Here is a 21,005-nt window from a genome sequence, read left to right as displayed (position 1 = left end):
TGTGTTGTTTCCAGCAGCTTCAGTCCTTGACCTTGGCCATGCTCTCCAGTTCTGTGGTTCCTACTTTCTTCTTCCTTCAGAGGAGACAGGGCTTGTTCCAGATGTGGGAAGAGGTGGAGAAAGCAAACACAGACCCCACAGAACCTGGCATTTTCTTTCTCAAAGCAGCTTGATTTCAGAAGCCGCCAGAACTTGCTTCAAATTCATCCTCTGCCACTTACCTACCTCCCTCATCTGTCACATGGAGAGATTATTAGCAGCTACCTCACAGAGTTGAGGGAAAAAGAGTTGATGGTATAAAGTGTCTGGCACCCCAGGAAACCCTCAGTAATATGAGAGGGTTCCTGTAAGCCAGCTGCCTGGCAAACGTATCCTGCCAGGCAGCCCAGGAAAACCAGAGCAGTTCCTGCATTTTGAACTTCAAGGAACAATAGATAATTATCACCCTGCTGCAACAAATGCTGAAAATGCAGTGTCTTCCCAGTTGCCTGAATTCTCTCATGCTGTCTTATTAATTCAGAGTGGAGGATAAAAGAGACACCTTTGAATGATAAAGACAAAAACCTTTTGGTTTTTTGTGTGGTGACTCAGGCCTGTAATCCAGCACTTTAGAAGGCCGAGGCAAGCGGAACACCTGAGGTCAGGAGTTCAAGACCAGCCTGGCCAACGTGGCGAAACCCTGTCTCTATTAAAAATACAAAAATTAGCTGGGTGTGGTGGTATGCACCCTACTCAGGAGGCTGAGGCAGAAGAATTGCTTGAGCCCAGGAGGCAGAGGCTGCAGTGAGCTGAGATCATGCCACTGCAATCCAGCTGAGATGACAGAGTGAGACTCTGTCTCAAAACAAAACAAAAAAACAAAACCCAAAAAAACCTTTGTTTTTCAACTAAATTTTATATAAAAAAAATTTTTTTGGACAGTGTGTCACTGTCACCCAGACTGTAGTACAATAATGTGATAATGGGTCACTGCAGCCTCAACCTCCCAGGCTCAGCCAATCCTCCCACCCCAGCCTCCCAAGTAACTGGGACTACAAGTACATGCCACCATGCCCAGCTAATTTTTAATGTTTCTATAGAAACAGGGTGTCACCATGTCCTCAGGCTGGTCTTGATCTCCTAGACTCAAGCGATCCTTCTGTGTTGGCCTCCCCAAAATGCTGGGATTACAGGTGTGAGCCGCCTCGCCGTGACTAAATTTTATTTTTTGAATAGGTACTGTAGGCTTACAGCATACATTTCAAATGACATAAAGGGATAAATATTAAAAAGTGACTTCCACCTCTTCCCCTGTCAGCCTCTCCCCTCTCCAGGAGCAACCACTAGTATGAGTTTCTTTTTTTTTTTTTTTTTTTTTTTGAGACGGAGTCTCGCTCTGTCGCCCAGACTGGAGTGCAGTGGCGCGATCTCGGCTCACTGCAAGCTCCGCCTCCCGGGTTCACGCCATTCTCCTGCCTCAGCCTCCGGAGTAGCTGGGACTACAGGTGCCTGCCACCACGCCCGGCTAATTTCTTTTTGTATTTTTAGTAGAGACGGGGTTTCACCGTGTTAGCCAGGATGGTCTCGATCTCCTGACCTCGTGATCCGCCCGCCTCGGCCTCCCAAAGTGCTGGGATTACAGGCTTGAGTCACCGCGCCCGGCCTAGTATGAGTTTCTTAAGTGTCCCCTGAAAAATATGATAGGCTTTTCCCTCTTGACAACATATCTAAAATTGCTCCAGATCAAAACACACAAGGCTGCCTCAGTCTTTTTTTCTTTTTTTTTGGAGATAGGGTCTCACTCTGTGAAACTGACCTTCTCAGTCTTAAAATTTGAGAAAGTTACATTTGTCTTATCTGAGTTCCTTTCTCAGTAAACCAACCATGAGTCATCCCAGATAGTATCAAGGAGCTGAAACTCACCAGATCACTGCATTTGGATGAGTCCAGACCCTTCATCCTTCACGATTGCCTGTCTCCCACGACCTGCTTTCTGTTGACTAACTCCCCTTCCTTATCCTTCCCTGATTCCTGTTTTCCTGCATGTAGTTATATTTCCGCTGTATAAACTCCTAATTTTAGTCAGTCAGGGAGATGGATTTGAGACTGATCTCCCATGTCCACAGCAGCAGCACCCAAGGAAAGCCTTCTTCCCTGGCAATATTCATTGTTTCAGTGATTAGCTTTCTCTTTGGTGAGCGGCAGGACCTAGACGCAACTGCTGGTGTTTTGGTAACAGATTCTGCTGAGTCTAGCCTCAGCTGGATCCCATGGGGAGTCCTGGAGCATAAATGATACTAAGGAAGCTTCCAGGCTTTGAGGCAAGGGGGCCAAGCCTTCACATTCCTCCTGTCATTGGCTGCCACCTATAGGGTTGCCAGATTTAGTAAATAAAAATAGAGGATAGGCCAGGCACAGTGGCTCATGTCTGTAATTACAGTGCTTTTGGAGGCTGAGGCAGGAGGATTGCTTGAGCCCAGGAGTTCTTACCCGTTTGTGTGTGTGCAAATGCACAGAAATCCCAGTGGACTGACTGATAGGGGAAGGGTGGGGCTGTGCAGAGGGTGTAGGAGACTCATTTTTTAAGCAATCTTTTTGTTTGATTTTTGTTTTTTTTTGAGACAGAATTTCGTTCTTGTTGCCCAGGCTGGAGTGCAATGGTGCGATCTCGGCTCACTGCAACCTCCGCCTCCCAGGTTCAAGCGATTCTCCTGCTTCAGCCTCCCAAGTAACTGGGATTACAGGCATGCACCACTGCACCCGGCTAATTTGTTTGTTTTGTTTTGTTCTGAGTCAGATTTTCGCTCTTCTTGCCCAGACTGGAGTGCAATGGCCCGATCTCTGCTCACTTCTACCTCCACCTCCTGGGTTCAAGTAATTCTCCCGCCTCAGCCTCCAGAGTAGCTGGGATTACATGCATGTGCCACCATGCGTAGCTGATTTTGTATTTTTAGTAGAGACAGGGTTTCTCCATGTTGGTCAGGCTGGTCTTGAACTCCCAACCTCAGATGATCTGTCTGCCTCGGCCTCCCAAAATTTTGGGATTACAGGCGTGAGCCACTGCGCCTGGCCTAATTTTGCATTTTCGGTAGAGACAGGGTTTCACCACGTTGGCCAGGCTGGTCTCGAACTCCTGACCTCAGGTGATCCACCTGCCTCAGCCTCCAAAGTGCTGGGATTAGGTGTGAGCCACTGCACCCGACTGTTTGATTTCTTTTAAAGTGACAGCAGCATTTTGGTAACACTAATTATTAAATAAAAAATCAGGACCTGCTACTTACATAGTTAGGCACAAGAGGGAGCTGTGGGCCACATCTCTCTGTTTTTTCTTTCTTTTTTTTTTTTTCCTCTGCAAAAACAAGCAAAAATACAGAATGCCCAGTTAAATTTGAGTTTCAGATAAATAATGAGTGGGACATCTTTATACTAAAAATGTATTTGTTGTTTATCTGAAATTAACATTTAACTGGGCAAACCGTATTTTATCTGGCAACACTTGGACGTGAGAGGAGAGGTATAGCCTTGCAGGCATCTCCAGTCATCTGAGGGTAGCTCAACACGGCAGCCAACCCAGCAGGTTGGGGTGGATGCGGGAGTCAGTAAAGGAGACCTGGGAAGGACATAAGTACACCCCTTTCGGGCAGGAACACTGGGGGCAGTGCACCAGACAATGGTAAAAGAAGACTAGAAGCCCTTTCCTAGACCATCAAAACCACCCCCATCACCCAGGGAACAGCGAGACAGCCTGGCCCTGCCCCAGCACCCACCCCTCTGCCAGCAGCTACTGGAGGACATCTTTTCTCCTTCAGTCATTCCCCTGCTTGTCTGCAGGTTATAGCTGGAGCCATGCTTTTTGACTTGGTCTCACCCAGCATTTCTGAACTATATTTAAATGATGGAGGAAGCTTTCCTTGGAAGTGATCTTAGAAACCTCTCTCCTAAAAAATGGCTCCAGGGCCCCAGGAAGGGAGATTTTGGGAGAGGGGATAACCACTCATGTAATGAAGCAGCCTGTTTCTGGAGGGGCCTTAAATCCTTTCTTCAAATTCAGAGCTCCTCTCCTGGGGGTTCAAAGAGGTCCTTACAAAGAGATTTGCACCCGGCTTTCTCTGGAGCACTCTGCATCCCTGTTATAGGAACCTGGGGCTCTGTGGGTTTGGACCTAGAAGAGCTCCAGGGAAAATAGCAAGAGGAGGAGTGGGTAACAGTAATGTCTAGCATCACCCCATTTGTGTTATTTAAAAAAAAAATCCACAAAACCAACCAGTTTTACACTGCTTACCTGTATGTATGTGTGCAAATGCACAGGAACCCCAATGGACTGACTGATGGGGGAAGGGTGGGGCTATGTAGAGGGTGTAGGAGACTCTCCTTTTTTAAGCAATCTTTTTGTTTGATTTCTTTTAAAGCAACAGAGCATCATTTTGGTAACACTAATAATTATTAAATAAAAATCAGGACCTGTTACTTACATAGTTAGGCACAAGAGGGAGCTGTGGACCTATCTGTATGCTGCTTCTTCCACGTTGGAAGAAAAAAATGCTTCCTCAGCCCACCCCTAAGGCAGGAGAGCCGGACCTGGAAAGCAGGCTCCCATCCCTTATCTGCAATCCTAAAAAAAAAAAAAGAGAATCTGGAAACCAAATATCTTCACCCAGTGCCAATGCTTAATCTGAACTAAGGTGAGGCTTACAGGTTTTGTCCCACTTACTGTGGCTAGACATACATTGCATTGCAGAAATACGAATGCATTTATTTGATCATGTGTGGTGGCCCCAGACCCTGCAGAGGGCATCACATGATACATGGAATACACACTGTGATACCTTTCCAGGTTGGAACGCTTCTGAATTCGAATCACGTCTGGCCTGAGAGCTTTGGGGAGGGGCTGTCTTGGCAGCCACCTTTCCAGTTGTCCTTCAGGAAGTCACCTGCCCCCAACCCAGCCAGCTTTGGCCTTTGGTCATTGGAATTGTTACCCTCTTACTGCCCCTACAAACCCTTCCTTCTTCCACCCCCTGCTGCAGCTCCTGGTGTGGCCTCAGATGCCTGTTCATTGCCTTGAGGATTTAAAGACCAGAGATCCAGAAACCAATGAAGGGAAGGTTCCTCCAAGAGCCAAGAGAGAGGGACTGTCCTGTTGCTGAAAGGAGACCTGAGCAGTCACTTGTCCTCTCCCTCTGCCAGACTAGGCTGATGATGGTCACAAGACTCTCCTCTCACTGCCAGCACAGGCAACCCCAAGTCCACACGCTGGTTGGTACCAGCCCCAGGGAGCAAATACTGGGCCCCAGAGCCCTGGGGCAGCTGGGGACACCAGAAGAGCCAGCCCCAGGACTGTCACTTGGCAGGTAATTTGAGGATATCTTCACTGCCCTATCTGTGACCAGCCCCGTCCCTCCAAAAAAACCCTCTACTTTTTTGTCTCCTTTCAGGAAATGGAGAAATTGTAAGAACAGCACCCAATTTGGGGTTGGGGAGGGAGAAAAGGCTGATGAGAAGGTCCAGTCTGTGGTTAAAGGGTGATGCTGGGCCAGGTGCGGTGGCTCATGCTTGTAATCCCAGCACTTTGGGAGGCCGAGGTGGGCGGATCACGAGGTCAGGAGATGGAGACCATCCTGGCTAACACGGTGAAACCCCATCTCTACTAAAAATACAAAAAATTAGCCGGGCGAGGTGGCAGGTGCTTGTAGTCCCAGCTACTCGGGAGGCTGAGGCAGGAGAATGGCGTGAACCCGGGAGGCAGAGCTTGCAGTGAGCCGAGATCACACCACTGCACTCCAGCCTGGGCGACAGAGCGAGACTCCGCTTCAAAAAAAAAAAAAAAAAAAAAGGGTGACGCTGGAAGAGCTGAAAGGTGATAGCTCCTCCAAAGCAGAAGGCTGGGGCCTGCACGTGTTAAAATCTACGGCCACCATTTTAGAACAATATTAGTTACCTAAGCAACCCACGATCCTAAGAACAATATCCAGGGCTTGGAAAGTAAATAAGGCGGCCTAAATGCAGCATTTATCTATAAATATTAGACCCCAAATTTGTTTGAAGGCAGGTATAGCCCCTGGCCAGTAAGCAATCCCTCTAACAGATGCCTGGGCAGACCCCCGCAGAGCCTCAGGGCTGGCTTCTGAAGTGGCAGCTAGGAGCAGCCACATATTTTTTTTCTTTTTCTTGTCTTTCTTTTTTTCTTTTCTTTTCTTGAGACAGAGTCTTGCTGTGCTGCCCAGGTTGGAGTACAGTGGCGCAATCTTGACTCACTGCAACCTCCACCTCCCGGGTTCAAGCAATTCTTGTGCCTCAGCCTCCCAGTAGCTGGGACTACAGATGTGCACCACCATGCCTGGCAAATTTTTTATATTTTTAGTAAAGAAGGGGTTTTGCCATGTTGGCCAGGCTGGTCTTAAACTCCTAACCTCAGGTGATCTAGCTGCCTCAGCTTCCCAAAATTCTGGGATTACAGGCGTGAGCCACTGTGTCCGGCCAGGCCACATCTCTTGACTGCTTTCCATGCCAGACCCCAGAGAGGCAACGAGACTGAGCCGAGACTTCTCCCAAAGCCGAATATTGTTGGGAACAAACAACACTCATTTCCACAGTATTGGGGGTGGGGAGAGGGTATCAGCAAGGTGAATGAGCCCTTCCGAAGTAGATGACACTCTAGTCCTGGTTATTAAAGAGGCTGGAGTGGAGAGGGCAAGCTGTCCCTGGGTATGTCCTTAGCAGAATGATGTCGGAATCCAGGTGAGTTCTGTTTCCTGTCCAGCAGGAGGCTGGGCAGTTGGAAGTCCTTAACTATGATAAATGAACAACTGGGTCACCTTCTTCAATGGGGGCTCAAGCCAGGAGGTGTGGCCCCAGCAATCTACAGCTAAGGCTGCCACACACTGGCCTGGTCCAGGTGAGCCAATGGAGCCCCAGGCGGACTGGTAAGTTATGAGGGAGAGCTCCTGCCTGAACAGGTAAAAGCATTGTTTTTACACATTACCTTGAGTTATACACTGAGAGGCTTCCCTTTCCTCGTAAGCTATGTGACCTTGGGCAAGATTCTTCACTGCTCCATGCCTCGGTACCTCTGCTGTAAAACTGGCATGCTGTCATACGTACAGGGCTGCGTGAAAACACTTAGAATAGCCCCTGGCATATACTTACAAAGTTTAGTCCTCCAGCCTGGCCTGACATAGGTTCTGAGAATTTCCTCTGGGCAAAGCAACAAGGTTCCCCAGGATGGGGAATATTCACTGGGGCTCAAATGGAAGATACAGGCTTACACAGGCAGTCTCATCAGTTTGATGCATTTGTTACATCAATCACTCCTACTGTTACCTCTGTCCAGGACAAGGAGCCCAGACTGACTCCAAACTGAGTTCTCACTGTTGCTTGTCCCTCTTCAACACCTGACCAGAAGGGTCTGCCCACAGCAGCCCTGAAGGCCCCAACTCCAGGCAGTGGGATCGAGAGCCCAGCTGCAGCTGTGATTCCTGGGGCTTTCCATTGTTATTTCACAAGTTCCTGGCAGTCTTTCAGGGGGTGCTGTGATGAATAAGTACTTTCTTCTTCCCGACTGTCATCAAAGGCACACACCATAGAGCACAGCGGGGTGTGGCATGGGGGACTCAGAGCTGGCAGTAACCAGCAGGCTTGCTATAGTCACAGAGGCAGGAATTCAGACACAAGAGTCTTTCTTCTGAGCGTGGCCAGAATTGCAGAACCAAGCAAGAACCTGAAAACCCACCTTATCGTTAAAAATGACTCCTTCATACCCTCTGCTCATAATTTGTAGTAAGTGCTTTCTGGTGACAGCAGAGGGGATGGAAGCTGTGTCCAGCTGCAGAAACTGCCTACTGTCCTTCTGGGCTGGGATGGATGGCACACACCCTGCCTGAATGACCCCATGGTGGGCACAGTTCAGGGACTGCTTTTGATGTCATCTTTAGCTGGTATTCAACCCAGAGCATAAGAATTCCTGTATCCACTATGGTTTCTGACCTGAGGTGCTTATCCCAGGTCTGGGGCTTCTTCAGTGACCCTGAGGAAACCATCTCTCATCACCTAGGCCCACCAACACTGAACCCCTCTCCCACTATACTCAGAATTCTTGGTGAATATAGGAAATTGGAACAAATAAAATGTCTAATATCTACTTTCTTTTCTACTTCATTGATTTTTGGTTTTGTCTGTATTACTTCCCTTTATTTTTCTCTGGCTTTGATACTATTTCTTTTCTCATTTCTTGAGATAGAAGCTTAATTTATTGATTTTTCTTTCCTTTTTTCTTTCTTTTCTTTTTTTTTCTTTTCTTTTCTTTTCTTTTATAAGAGACGAGGTCTTGCCATGCTGCCCAGGCTGGTCTCAAACTCCTGGGCTCAAGCAATCCTCCTGCCTTGGCCTTCCAAGGTGTTGGAACTACAGGTGTGAGCTACTCCACCTAGCGTCTTTCCTTCTAATGTATGTTTTGAAGCCTATAAATTTCCCTCGGAGCAGTGCTTTAGCTGCATCCCAGCTTGATGTCATATTCTCATATCTTCTTCTTGTTTTTAAGCTCTAAGTTCCATTCTTCTCTGGTAAACTAAAATATTCAAACACAGTCCTGAATTCCAATTTAAACTATAAAGTTTATCTCACCTTATTACCAGAATGACTTGGATGTAGATTTTCTGTAAAAAAAAAAAAAAATTGGAAAGAGTGAAGCTCCTGGGGAGTTTAGGGCTCCTAAATCCTATAGAAGAGAGTCAAAAAGAATAGTTTGATGACTCTTGCCTTTTGTTTTTGATATACAATTTCCAGTGAATGATTTTTTTTTTTTTTTTTTTTGACATAGACTTTTGCGCTTGTTGCCCAGGCTGGAGTGCAATGGCACAATCTCGGCTCATGGCAACCTCTGCCTCCCGGGTTCAAGAGATTCTCCTGCCTCAGCCTCCAGAGTAGCTGGGAATACAGGCACCCGCCGTCGCACCTAATTTTTTGTATTTTTTTTTTTTAGTAGAGATGGGGTTTCACTATGTTGACCAGGCTGGTCTCGAACTCCTGACCTCAGGTGATCCACCCGCCTCAGCCTCCCAAAGTGCTGGGATTATAGGCGTGAGCCACTGCACCCAACCTTAAAAAACACATTTTAGGCCAGGCGCGGTGGCTCAAGCCTGTAATCCCAGCACTTTGGGAGGCCGAGATGGGTGGATCACGAGGTCAGGAGATCAAGACCATCCTGGCTAACACGGTGAAACCTCATCTCTACTAAAAAAAATACAAAAAACTAGCTGGGCGAGGTGACGGGCGCCTGTGGTCCCAGCTACTCGGGAGGCTGAGGCAGGAGAATGGCGTGAACCCAGGAGGCGGAGCTTGCAGTGAGCCCAGATCGCGCCACTGCACTCCAGCCTGGGCAACAGAGCGAGACTCCATCTCAAAAAAAAAAAACACACACACACATTTTAAAGTTAACAGAAAATGTGCCAACATTGTACCTAATTAGGAGTTCAGAAACAGAAACCACCTGCATGTTACTGATCTAGACTTATTAAATTTATTTCATGTCACTGTGGTCACTTTTACAGCTGTTTAGACTTATTTTTAATCACATTACTCTTCACAGAATTCACAGAATTCATTAACAAACTAGTATGTTACATCCAAGGGTTCTTAGTAGCACACCGAAATAGAAAAAGAGGCCCACGAGTTGTTGCTTCTGTGTGGAACCTGAGTCTGATTACTTAGACAGATGTCTAGAACATTATTGCTTTATTAGGCCTATTTTTTAAAATAATAAATTATCCCTAGGAAACCCACCCTGCCAGGTGCTCATTCTGTGACTGCTGTCGGTTCACTCAGAACATACCTAACTCATGGGTACTGAATGAACCACCCACCCATGTATCCTGCTGCTCCAGCGGCTGGAGCAATGCCCCTCCATGCATGTAAACATTTTCTACAGCTTGCCACTTTCCTCCCTGGTCTTGCAGCCAATGGGCTGCAGTCATACATGGGTCTCTATGTAAAATTTAAATTAGACCTAAACAACAGGGTTCGGCAAATGAGGACTAATGCTCCTATAAAAGCCACTGCCCATGCAAGGGAATACACCTGAAGCAACAAAAATATCTTGAGTCTCCAACTATAAGGAATGTCTCAAAGAAAATGTCCTTGACTTAATTACGGTCCAAGGTGGCTGCTTTGCATAAGCTTGTCAGTGACATGAACTTGAAGACTTCGTGGTACATTTCATGGCTAGGGTTTCTTATTTTGTTCCACATGAGTTTCTATTTTGTGAAAAATATCTTGGAGGTTTTCGCGTGGTCCCCAAAGCTCTGGGGAACCGTGGATACCAGGGATAAGGAACTGGCTTCCTCAGGGTCACTGGCGCTCCGACCGCATTTGGGGCAGGATCCCTGAGAGTGGTGGCCGCGTCAGACTTGGGGGATGGGAGCGGGTGCTGTGTGCAGAATGCAGGCTGCAGTCAGGGCCTCAGTCCAGCTTCTTGTTGTTGTCTGTGTTGTGCACAGAAGCTAAAAAGTCGATTATGAGCTTGGCTGTCTTCCTGGGTCTCTCCATCACTACCGAGTGCCCACAGTTTTCCAGAAGCTCCACCTGGCAGTTGGCAATTGACTTGGCCAACATGTCTGCCCCAGACACATCCAGCACCTGCCAGGCAAGAAAGGGAGCTGGATGATACACAAAGATTCAGACACCCACATGTGCACTCCGTGGACAGAACTTCCACGAAGGTCTGACAGGGGTCAGTGGGGCAGGAGGATGTGAATTTTAGGACCAAGTCCCTTTGGTGTTGGGGCTTGTGGCTTTCTGAATGGAAGTAACCATGATGCCTCCTGTTTTATTCTGCAACTCTGTGTCAGGGGTTGGGCTGCTGTCAGCAATACTGAGGTAGAAAACACATGTTCCTTGCCCTTGAGGAGGTTATGGTACAATGGGAAAGCCAGAGAGCACAGGGGATGAGCAGGGTTGAGGGAAGACCTCATTCCTGAGTCCTGGCAGAGCAGAGAGGGGACAAGGGAGGAGCATTCATGGATGTGGAAACAGCACAGGGTGGGAGATCATGGTGAGTGCAAGGGTCACCAAGGAGCATGGCGGCTGAGACACCAAGCACATGGGCAGTGGAGGTGGCATGGTGGGGAGAAGGGGCAGAAAGGAGGCACTGCTCCTACAGCCACACAGACCATGGGGAGCCACGGGCTGTGTTAAGGTGAGTGACTTGATCAGGCTGGCCTTGTGGCTGGTTAGGGCAGCCCAAGCTATGGGAAGGATGCAAGAGGGGAAGGCTAATTATCACAAGCTGGGAGCATCTCTTTTTTTTTTTTTTGAAATGGAGTTTCATTCTTTTGCCCAGGCTGGAGTGAAGTGGCGCGATCTCAGCTCACTGCAACCTCCACCTCCCAGGTTCAAGCGATTCTTCTGCCTTAGCCTCCCCAGTAGCTGGGATTATAGGCACCTGCCATCATGCCTGGCTAATTTTTATATTTTTAGTAGCGATGGGGTTTCGCCACGTTGGCCAGGCTGGTCTCGAACTCCTGACCTCAGGTGATCCACCTACCTCAGCCTCCCAAAGTGCTAGGATTACAGGCGTGAGCCACAGCACCCAGCTGGAGTTATCTCTTTGAAGGTCCTCTGGGGATCCCCAGAGCTGTGTGTTTCCTGGCTCTAACGTCTGCGGATATGGGGAATGCTTTTCCAACATGAAAGCCAGAACTTTTCCAGGGCTGACCCTTTCCAAACAACTCATTTCCTCTCATTTTCCTCTGGGTCCCCAGCTACTATCCAATCCACCTCCATCTTTTTCCCCAACATCCTCCCTCGGAAGTGGATCCACATTCACTCTCCTTCTCTTTGTTGCCTTTACCTTCAATTCATCCCAGACAAGAGGGCCCCTCCTCCCCATCCTTAACAGCAAAAGCAAAAGCCCCAACAAACTCAAGCGTCTTCTGTGTCTTTGCTCTATTCTCACCAACTCAAACTATTAAAACCAAGATTTTCTGCCCACTGGGGAGTTAAGGTAAGAGGATGCCTCAGTCAAGGAACAGAGCACTGCAAGGTGTCCCTGGACCAGGAAAAGGAACAGCTAATGGGGAGCTTAACAGCTAATTCCAGCCAAGGAAATGGAAACCTCTGCCTTGTCACTCACTCACAGCTAAGGCTGCCATGGCAACCCACTGAGCAGGAATAACACCCAGCTACTGTGGAAACACCCAGAAGAAACGCAGATGTAGTCAACCAGTGAAAAAAGCATGAAAAAGTAGAAAGTCCCAACTGAGTGTCTTTTGTTTGTTTGTTTGTTTTGAGACAGGGTCTCGCTCTGTTGCCCAGGCTGGAGTGCAGTGGCAGGATCATGGCTCACTGCAGCCTTGACCTCCCGGGCTCAAGTGATCCTCCCACCTCAGCACCCCCCAGGTAGCTGGGATGACAGGTATGCACCACCATGCCCAACCAAAACTGAGTGTCTATCCTGCAGAGAGATCAGAAACCACAACTCACAGGCAAGAATACCCATATGAGCTGCTGGCTTTGGCATTGTTTGCTGGTTAGCATTACAAATCCATTATTCCCCATGGCCACCCAGAGGTATGTGCAACTACTGAACAGCCCCTGATGAGATACACACATCTGTGGGAACCATATCAGCTATTTCCTAGATAGACTATTCATATAAATGGTCAAATTTTTTCCTGGGCTGTGTGTGGTGGCTCACATCTATAATCTCAGCACTCTGGGAGGCCGAGGTGGGAAGATCTCTTGAACCCAGGAGTTCGAGACCAGCCTGGGCAACCTAGTAAGACCTCATCTCTGTAAAAAAATTAAAAATTAGCTGGGTATGGTGGCGCATGCCTGTAGTCCCAGCTCCTTGAGAGGCTGAGGTGGGAGCATTGCTTGAGCTCAGGAGGTTGAGGCTGCAGTGAGCTATGGTTGCACCACTGCATTCTAGCCTGGGTGACAGAGCAAGAACCAGTCTCAAAACAAACAAACAAACCCTCACAAAAAACAAAAATCAAAACCTTTTCCTGCATCGCTTTACACCAGCGCTAAAACTAGGGTGAGGCAAGTGAGGCACTCGCCTAAGGCACAAAATTTGAGTGCCAAAAAACTCATAAATTCAGAGAAAAATATTTTGGTGCAGTATATTTAAAAAGCATTAATGGAAAAAGACACACGATGAACAAAACATCAAAATTATAAATACAGATAAGATCTGACCCTGCGCTTGCATGACACATCTCTCTCATCTCACCCTTGTCTTGGGCCTGTTATGCACTACAGGGGTAGGTAGATGATAAGCTGCTGGAGAGCAGGGATCCTGGCTGTCTTGGTCCCTACTGTATCCTCAGGGCCTAATACAGTGTTAGGCACACACTAGATGCTCAATAAATGCCTGTTAACTGGATTAAATGTGTAGTCAGTCAGGTGGTGGGTTTATCCCTTCACTAGTTGGTTTGTTGGCTCAATTTCTCGCTTGTTTGCACACTCACTGAGTACTCTGGGTCTCCTGCATACCAGGCATGGTGCTGGCAGGGAGAAGGGACATAAAGAATAATAGCCTGTCTGTCTCTAGATGGCCCTCCCGCTTTGGTGGACTGAACATAGAGGAGTGATGCTTGAACTGAAGCATGCAGAAACCCTCTCAGGAAGGGCTGCCATGTTTGGGTGTACAGGTTGTATACTGCCCAAATCCATCATTCACATAAATGACAATGCACATGGCTCCCCCTGTAGCTGTGCAGTATAGCAGCCAGCCTACAGGGATCCAAAGAAGGAGGAGGCTGAATTTGGCCTGGTAGGGGCAGGTGCTGTGACACCAAATGTTGATGACAGAGCAGGAAAAGAGCCAGTGAGCTTGGGAGGCAAAAGGCTGTGAAATAAAAGACTCCCTGAAGCCTCTGCTATTTGGCCTCTGTCCCAGGGACAGTCCACAAAACACATGAAGGATCTGATCGTATTTATAGCAAGCCCATAGAATGTCAGGCTCTTTTTCTGGAACAAAATGGACTTCTGAGTCTGGGAAAAAATTCGAGACCATGCATTGAGGCTACCAACAGAGGCAAAGGGCATGAGCAATCTAATCTAATACCAGCTAACCTAATCATTTTTTTTTTTTTTTTTGCAATTGGAAGATCACTTGCATACATATTATTTTATTTGAGCCTCAAAATAACCCCAGTACTAGAAGAGAAACCCTCAATTTAGAGGGGCTGAGTTACTTGCTCAAGGTCATGGGCTGACCAAGGACAAAAACAGGGCTGGAACACAGACTTTCAGACTCCAAGGCCAGTACCCTTGCTTCGGTGCTGTCTGCACAGGAAGATGGGTTACGGCCTCTCCCTGTTGGCTCCTGAGAGCCCCAAATCACCTTTGGGGATTTTAGAACAACAGAAAGCCTTCACTGCTCTGGCTCTGATTCCTGATCAAATGACTCTCTGCTGGCATAGCCCAGGGCACAAACAAAGCTTCTTTCAGTCCTTTGATGCTACAGAAGAGAGTACATGAGATCCCCTCCTCTCCACGTCCACAAACCCACACTGTGAAACCTTACCATGCCTGGCTCATCTAAGACACCATTACCTCTTACTCTGTGTACACGCCATGGGCACAGCCTGGCTGCTCCTCCCTACTCTCTCCTGCCTGGGCCATTCATGCACTTGTGGGTCTTTGTGGCCACAGCGTGACCTCCTGCCAGTTAAAAATTGATGCATTGGCTGGGCACGGTGGCTCAAGCCTGTAATCCTAGCACTTTGGGAGGCCGAGACGGGCGGATCACGAGGTCAGGAGATCGAGACCATCCTGGCTAACATGGTGAAACCCCGTCTCTACTAAAAAATACAAAAAAAAAACTAGCCGGGCGAGGTGGCAGGCGCCTGTAGTCCCAGCTACTCAGGTGGCTGAGGCAGGAGAATGGTGTAAACCCGGGAGGCGGAGCTTGCAGTGAGCTGAGATCCGGCCACTGCACTCCAGCCTGGGGGACAGAGCGAGACTCCATCTCAAAAAAATAAAAATAAAAAAATAAAAATTGATGCATTTAGGTAAAAGGTATGCAGGTATAGTCTGTATTTTACTTTTATTTTTTTGAGATAGGATCCTGCCCTGTGGCCCAGGCTGGTGTGCAGTGAAGCAATCATGGCTCACTGCCACGTCCATATCCTGGACTCAAGTGATCCTCCTGCCTCACCTGCGACTACAGGTGCATACCACCATGCTTGGCTACTTTTTAAAAAATTTATTTTTTATAGAGATGGGATCTCATTATGTTGCCCAGGTTGGTCTCGAACTCCTGGGCTCAAGCGATCCTCCTGCCTTAGCCTCCCAAAGTGCTGGCATTATAGGTGTAAGCCACCATGCCCGGCCTTCTTTCAAATTTTCTATAAGTTTGAAGTTATTTCAAAATAAAAATTTTTTTTTTTTTTTTGAGACGGAGTCTTGTTCTGTTGCCCAGGCTGGAGTGCAGTGGCCGGATCTCAGCTCACTGCAAGCTCCGCCTCCCGGGTTCAGGCCATTCTCCTGCCTCAGCCTCCCGAGTAGCTGGGACTACAGGCGCCCGCCGCCTCACCCGGCTAGTTTTTTGTATTTTTTAGTAGAGACGGGGTTTCACCGTTTTAGCCAGGATGGTCTCGATCTCCTGACCTCGTGATCCGCCCGTCTCGGCCTCCCAAAGTGCTAGGATTACAGGCTTGAGCCACCGCGCCCGGCCCAAAATAAAATATTTTTTAAAAATGGAATAAATCTGTTTGTGCTGACATGAAATGATTTCCAAGATATGTACTTCTTTTATATATATATATATATGAATATCATATATATGTACACACACGTATAATCTTATATGCATAACTATATATATCTAAGCTTTCAAACATGCATCTTAGATGCCAGTGTATCTAGTATGTTTGAAAGCTTAGATATGTATAGGTATGCATATATATACACTATATGTGTGCTTAGAATAAGAGTAGGCAAACAATGGCTCGCTGCCTGTTTTTATAAATAAAGGTTCACTGGAATACAGCCATGCCATTTGTTTACATACTGCCCATGGCTGCTTTTATACTACAAGGTCAGAGTTACTCACTCAGGCTGGAGTGCAGTGGCATGATCTCGGCTCACTGCAAGCTCCACCTCCTGGGTTCACACCATTCTCCTGCCTCAACCTCCTGAGTAGCTGGGATTACAGGTGCCCGCCACCAAGCCTGGCTAATTTTTAAATTTTTTTTTTAGTAGAGATGGGGTTTCACCATGTTAGCCAGGATGGTCTCGATCTCCTGACCTTGTGATCCACCCACCTCGGCCTCCCAAAGTACTGGGATTACAGGCATGAGCCACCACGCCCGGCCTGAAGATTTTTTATACCATGTGACTACATGGCTTTGATAAAAATGCTTTTTAAAAATGATTTAAAATTGCCTTTCCTTTTACCAAACCAAATGTTGTTTCTCTCAACTCCCAGAACCCTGCCCACTGTCAACACCGGCACCCAACACAGGTGCCTTCCCCCTTTCTTGACAGCAGCGATCAGCTCACTCCATAAATAATCACTTGTTCTTCCTCAAGGTCGTTTTTCCTCAGAGGCCCTGGTGACCAGCACAGACCGCCGCAGGGATGTGTTACATACCTGGTCTTGTTTCCCCCAGATGATCTGCGTCGGAACCTTGATCTTGTCCATGTTCTGATGGAGGGAGTATCTGGACTTCTCACTGACGATTTCCAAAAACACTTGTCAGAAAAGGAAAACAAAGTTAGCATGTGCTGGACTGTGCCTGTGGCATCACTGCAGAATCAAGGGATAGTCACTAGGTCCAGGCCACCACTTCCTCTCTTCAGGGGCCCAAGGAGACATTCAAAGTGTCAGAGATTTAAGAAATAAAAGCCATCCATCCACAGAGCTTCACCTGTAACAAGCTCCAAGCTGAAAGTAGGGCTACTTACGCTTTCGGTAGAAGTTGTTATGAGGGATGCGGACATCGACAAGGCCTTGCAGGATCTAAGGATAAATAACCCAAAGTTAGAGAGCAAGGGAAGACTCATTTCCTCAGGCATCTCACAGCTCTGCGACAATAAATGGGAATGAGGTCCAGCAATTTATCGCACTGTCAAGGTCTTTAGAGCCTGGTCCTCTGAATTCCCATGATGCAGCATACAGTCTAATGGGGAGTTAGGCTTCCAAGAAGCTTTTCTTTTTTAATTATTATTATAAAGGAACTTGGGTAATATAGTGAAGCCGGAGGTGCCCTACAGCATGTTAAAGACACCTGAGATGACCTGACAGCAACTTTAGCTTGAGAGATTCTCTGCTTCACTTAAGATGTAATCAGGACGGGCCGGGCATGGTGGCTCATGCCTGTAATCCCAGCACTTCGGGAGGCCAAGGCAGGCAAATCACTTGAGGCCAGGAGTTTGAGACCAGCCTGGCCAACATGGTGAAACCCCCATCTCCACTAAAAAGATAAAAACTAGCCAGATGTGGTGGTGCATGTCTATAATCCCATCTACTCGGGAGGCTGAGGCAGGAGAATCACTTGAACCTGGGAGGTGGAGGTTGCAGTGAGCTGAGATTGTGCCACTGCACTCCAGCCTGGGTGACAGAGCAAGACTCCATCTCAAAAAATAAAAAAAAGACATAATGAGGATGACCACAATATCAAGTAATTAGCTAGTAATATCCAAATGCAGAATGAGTTCCATTAAAAAAAATTAAGCCACTGGGAATGATAGGTCTATTAAACAACGAAGAAATAAACTACTGAGAAGATTCTGGGGAGGGTTCCACAGTCCCACTGGGGAGGGTTCAACAGTCCTTTGTTTATCATTTGACACTGTCTTTGCCTTCCCTGCTGAGGGCTGGTGAGGGCTGCAGCCAATGTGGACAGGCCACATATCCTGGACCTGGGCTACTGACCCAAAAAGGTAGTGGTGGCTGGAAGGAATGCAGTCCTTCTCTTCCTCCTGCCTCAGGACTTCTGAGGTAGAGTACAGGGTTCACCTTAGTGGCTGTACTCCTCTACTCCTCTCCTCTACCTGCAAACAGGTCTGAACCCTTTAAATGCACTCTCTCAGGAGTCCTGTGCACTGACTGAAAGTGGGGAAGACCCAGCCATGGCTGCTATGGACTAAACCAACCCTCTGGAGCATCACTAGACTCTAACTCATTCAGCCTGGACATGAGGACAATGACAATTTATTGAATAACAACATTGTGCTCAGCATCAGACATTTTCTTTGTTCAGCTATCCATCCTGTACCCACATATCTATTCATCTTGTATCCATCCATCTTCCACCTTTGCTCAATCCAGCCATCCATCCTGAACCACATATGCATTTGTCTACCTATCTATCCTGCATTCACCAATCCATCCAACCTTCATCTCTGCATTAACCAGATACCCTCCCATCCATCCATCTAACCATTCAGCCATCTATCCATCCTGCAGACCTAAATCATGTGTGCACTGGCACATGAATCAATTCATGCAAAAATATATCCTGCATCTACCCACCCATCCATTTTCCATTCTTGCATCATCCAGGCATCCTCTCATCCATCAATCCATCCAGGCATCCTCTCATCCATCAATCCATCCAATCTATACCTAAGAGCTACTTCATGCAAGCACTGTGCTAAAGTCTGGGGATAGAACAGGCAATTAAGATAAAGTCCCTAGTGGAAGACACAGACGTGCAATCACAACACAATATGACATGGTGGGCTGAGTGCACACGTGCTCCTTCTCTCCTAGGAAGGGAAAGACTTTTGGAGCTGCCATTTATTTTTCTCTCGGTGTTTTCATATCCCTGACCACCCAAAACATGGAGTTTTCTAAAACACCATTTGGCCACTCTATTCTGGGAAGAGATCAGTGCTGGGAGAAAGGAATGCAACTTCATGGCTAAGAAGGGATTTCAGGGGTGGATCATGCCACAGCATCAGATTCTGGGTGTTTCCTGAGGGACAGGCTATATCTATTAACCGAGCCATGTTCACAACTTCCGAATGGGACCCATTCTCTCGAGTCTTAGGAGGACCCACCCACCCCCAGGCAGGGCCCAGCTCCTACAACAGACGGAGATAATTTGGGGTCACGAAGCCTCAGCCATGGACTCTCCTCTCTTGGTTCTTCATGCCATTTCCCTAGATGACCTCATTCAGGCCCCAAACCTTCAATATTAGCATCTGCTGATGGCTCCAGTGGTACAGCTTCAGGCCAGACTTCCCTCAGCTACACCTTGACCTCTGCACTTGCAGGCCTCACAAGCAACCTGAACTTAACACATGAAAAATGGAGCCCCTGGTATATTCCCCAAACCTGCCCTTGTCCCTCTTCAGAATATACTACCTCTATTTTTGGTTTTGGTTTTGTTTTTTTGAGACAGGGTCTCACTCTGTCGCCCAGGATGGAGTGCAGTGGCATGATCTTGGCTTCCTGCAGCCTCTGCCTCCTGGGCTCAGGTGATCCTCTCACCTCAGCCTCCCGTGTAGCTGGAACTATAGGCATGCGCCACCATGCTTGGCTAATTTTTTAAAACAATTTTTCGTACAGATGGGGTTTTGCCATGTTGCCCAGGCTGGTCTTGAACTCCTGCACTCATGCAATCCACCCACCTTGGCCTCCCAAAGTGCGAGCCACCATGCCCAGCCAGGAAAAAACTACCTTTATCCATCCAGGACCTCAAGTGCTGGAAGTCACCTGTGACTCCTTCCCTTTCCCCAACCCCCATTTCCAATCTGCCTGTACATCCTGTCCATTCTTTCTCAAATCTCTTGTTTCCATTGCTACCACCCTAGTCTACACCACCATCATCTCCAAGGCAAGATAGTTCCCAAATGGGTTCCTCTGTTCCATTTGGGCTCTCCTACAATTCCTCAGTTGTAGGAGGAATATACTTAGAAAAACCCCTGGCTCTTTTCCATAACTTATAAGGTCCTACAGGATCTAGTCCAGCATTTTTCAAAGTGGTTCTTGGGAGTCCAGGAGGTCAAACTACTTTCCTAATACTCAACGTTACTTGCCTCTTCACTTACATTCTTTCAAAAGTACACTGTTTTTCAGAGCCTATAAAATGTGGGATGATGTCCTGGTTCTTGGCTACTGGAATGAGTGCTTGTACATTTATTGCATTTTAGAATCTTCTGAGTTTTCATTTATTTTCTTTTATTTGTATTTAAATAGAGATGGGGTCTTGCTATGTTGACCAGGCTAGTCTTGAACTCCTAGTCTCAAGCAAGCCTCTCATCTTGGCCTCCCAAAGTGCTGGAATTACAGGCATGAACCACTGCACCTGGCCTGAGTTTTAATTTCTAATATGGTAAATATTAATAATAAATATAACCCCTATAAATAAAAACTCTTTGGGTTCCCCAATAATTTTTAAAAGTATAAGGAAGATAGGTTCCATGATGGCCAAATAGGAATAGCTCTGGTCTGCAGCATCCAGTGTGATCGATGCAGAAGATGGGTAATTTCTGCATTTCCAACTGATGTACCTGGTTCATCTCACTGGGACTGGTTGGACAGTGGGTGCAGCCCATGGAGGGCGAGCCAAAGCAGGGCAGGACATCATCTCATCCGGGAAGCACAAGGGATCAGGGTATTTCCCTTTCCTAGCCAAGGGAAGCCATGACAGACTATACCTGGAAAAATGGGACATTTCCACCCAAATACTGCACTTTTCCCAAGGTCTTAGCAACTGGCAGACAAGGATATTCTCTCCTGTGCCTGACTCGGCAGGTCCCAGGCCCACGGAGCCTTCCTCACTGCTAGCACAGTAGTCTGAGATCAAACTGCAAGGTGGCAGCCTGGCTGGGTGAGGGGCGTCCACCATTGCTGAGGCTTAAGTAGGTAAACAAAGCAGCCTGGAAACTCGAACTGGGTGAAGGCCACTGCAGCTCAGCAAGGCCAGCTGCCTCTAGACTCCACTTGTATGGGCAGGGCTTAGCTGAACAAAAGGCAGCAGACAACTTCTGCAGACTTAAATGTCCCTGTCTGACAGCTCTGAAGAGAGCAGTGATTCTCCCAGCAAGGCATTTGAGCTCCAAGAAGGGACAGA

General features: G+C 47.5%; 1 protein-coding gene and 1 long non-coding RNA gene across 3 annotated transcripts in view; both read right to left on the bottom strand.

Annotated features, from left to right (window-relative positions):
* Positions 1-4,451: 4,451 nt before the first annotated feature.
* LOC141409691 (uncharacterized) lies at positions 4,452-8,646 on the bottom strand. The gene is made up of 2 exons (XR_012431297.1): positions 8,599-8,646; positions 4,452-4,591 (listed from the first exon to the last, which is right to left on the bottom strand). It is a non-coding gene; the product is annotated as an uncharacterized lncRNA (long non-coding RNA).
* An 824-nt stretch (positions 8,647-9,470) lies between these two features.
* The window catches only part of ABHD6 (abhydrolase domain containing 6, acylglycerol lipase), a 55,207-nt gene continuing 43,672 nt past the window's right edge, over positions 9,471-21,005 (bottom strand). For both annotated transcript variants that reach the window (XM_045385988.2, XM_005547474.4), the window contains 3 exons: positions 16,888-16,942; positions 16,574-16,674; positions 9,471-10,608 (listed from right to left, as the gene is read on the bottom strand). In XM_045385988.2, coding sequence (XP_045241923.2) covers positions 10,432-10,608; positions 16,574-16,674; positions 16,888-16,942 — 333 coding nt within the window. In that variant the 3' untranslated portion in view covers positions 9,471-10,431. The remainder of the gene's footprint in view (positions 10,609-16,573; positions 16,675-16,887; positions 16,943-21,005) is intronic.

Source organism: Macaca fascicularis, chromosome 2, assembly GCF_037993035.2.
Source record: "Macaca fascicularis isolate 582-1 chromosome 2, T2T-MFA8v1.1".
Classification (NCBI taxonomy): Eukaryota; Metazoa; Chordata; class Mammalia; order Primates; family Cercopithecidae; genus Macaca; species Macaca fascicularis.
Note: the sequence above shows the minus strand (reverse complement) of the source record. Positions and strands in the feature narration are given on the sequence as shown.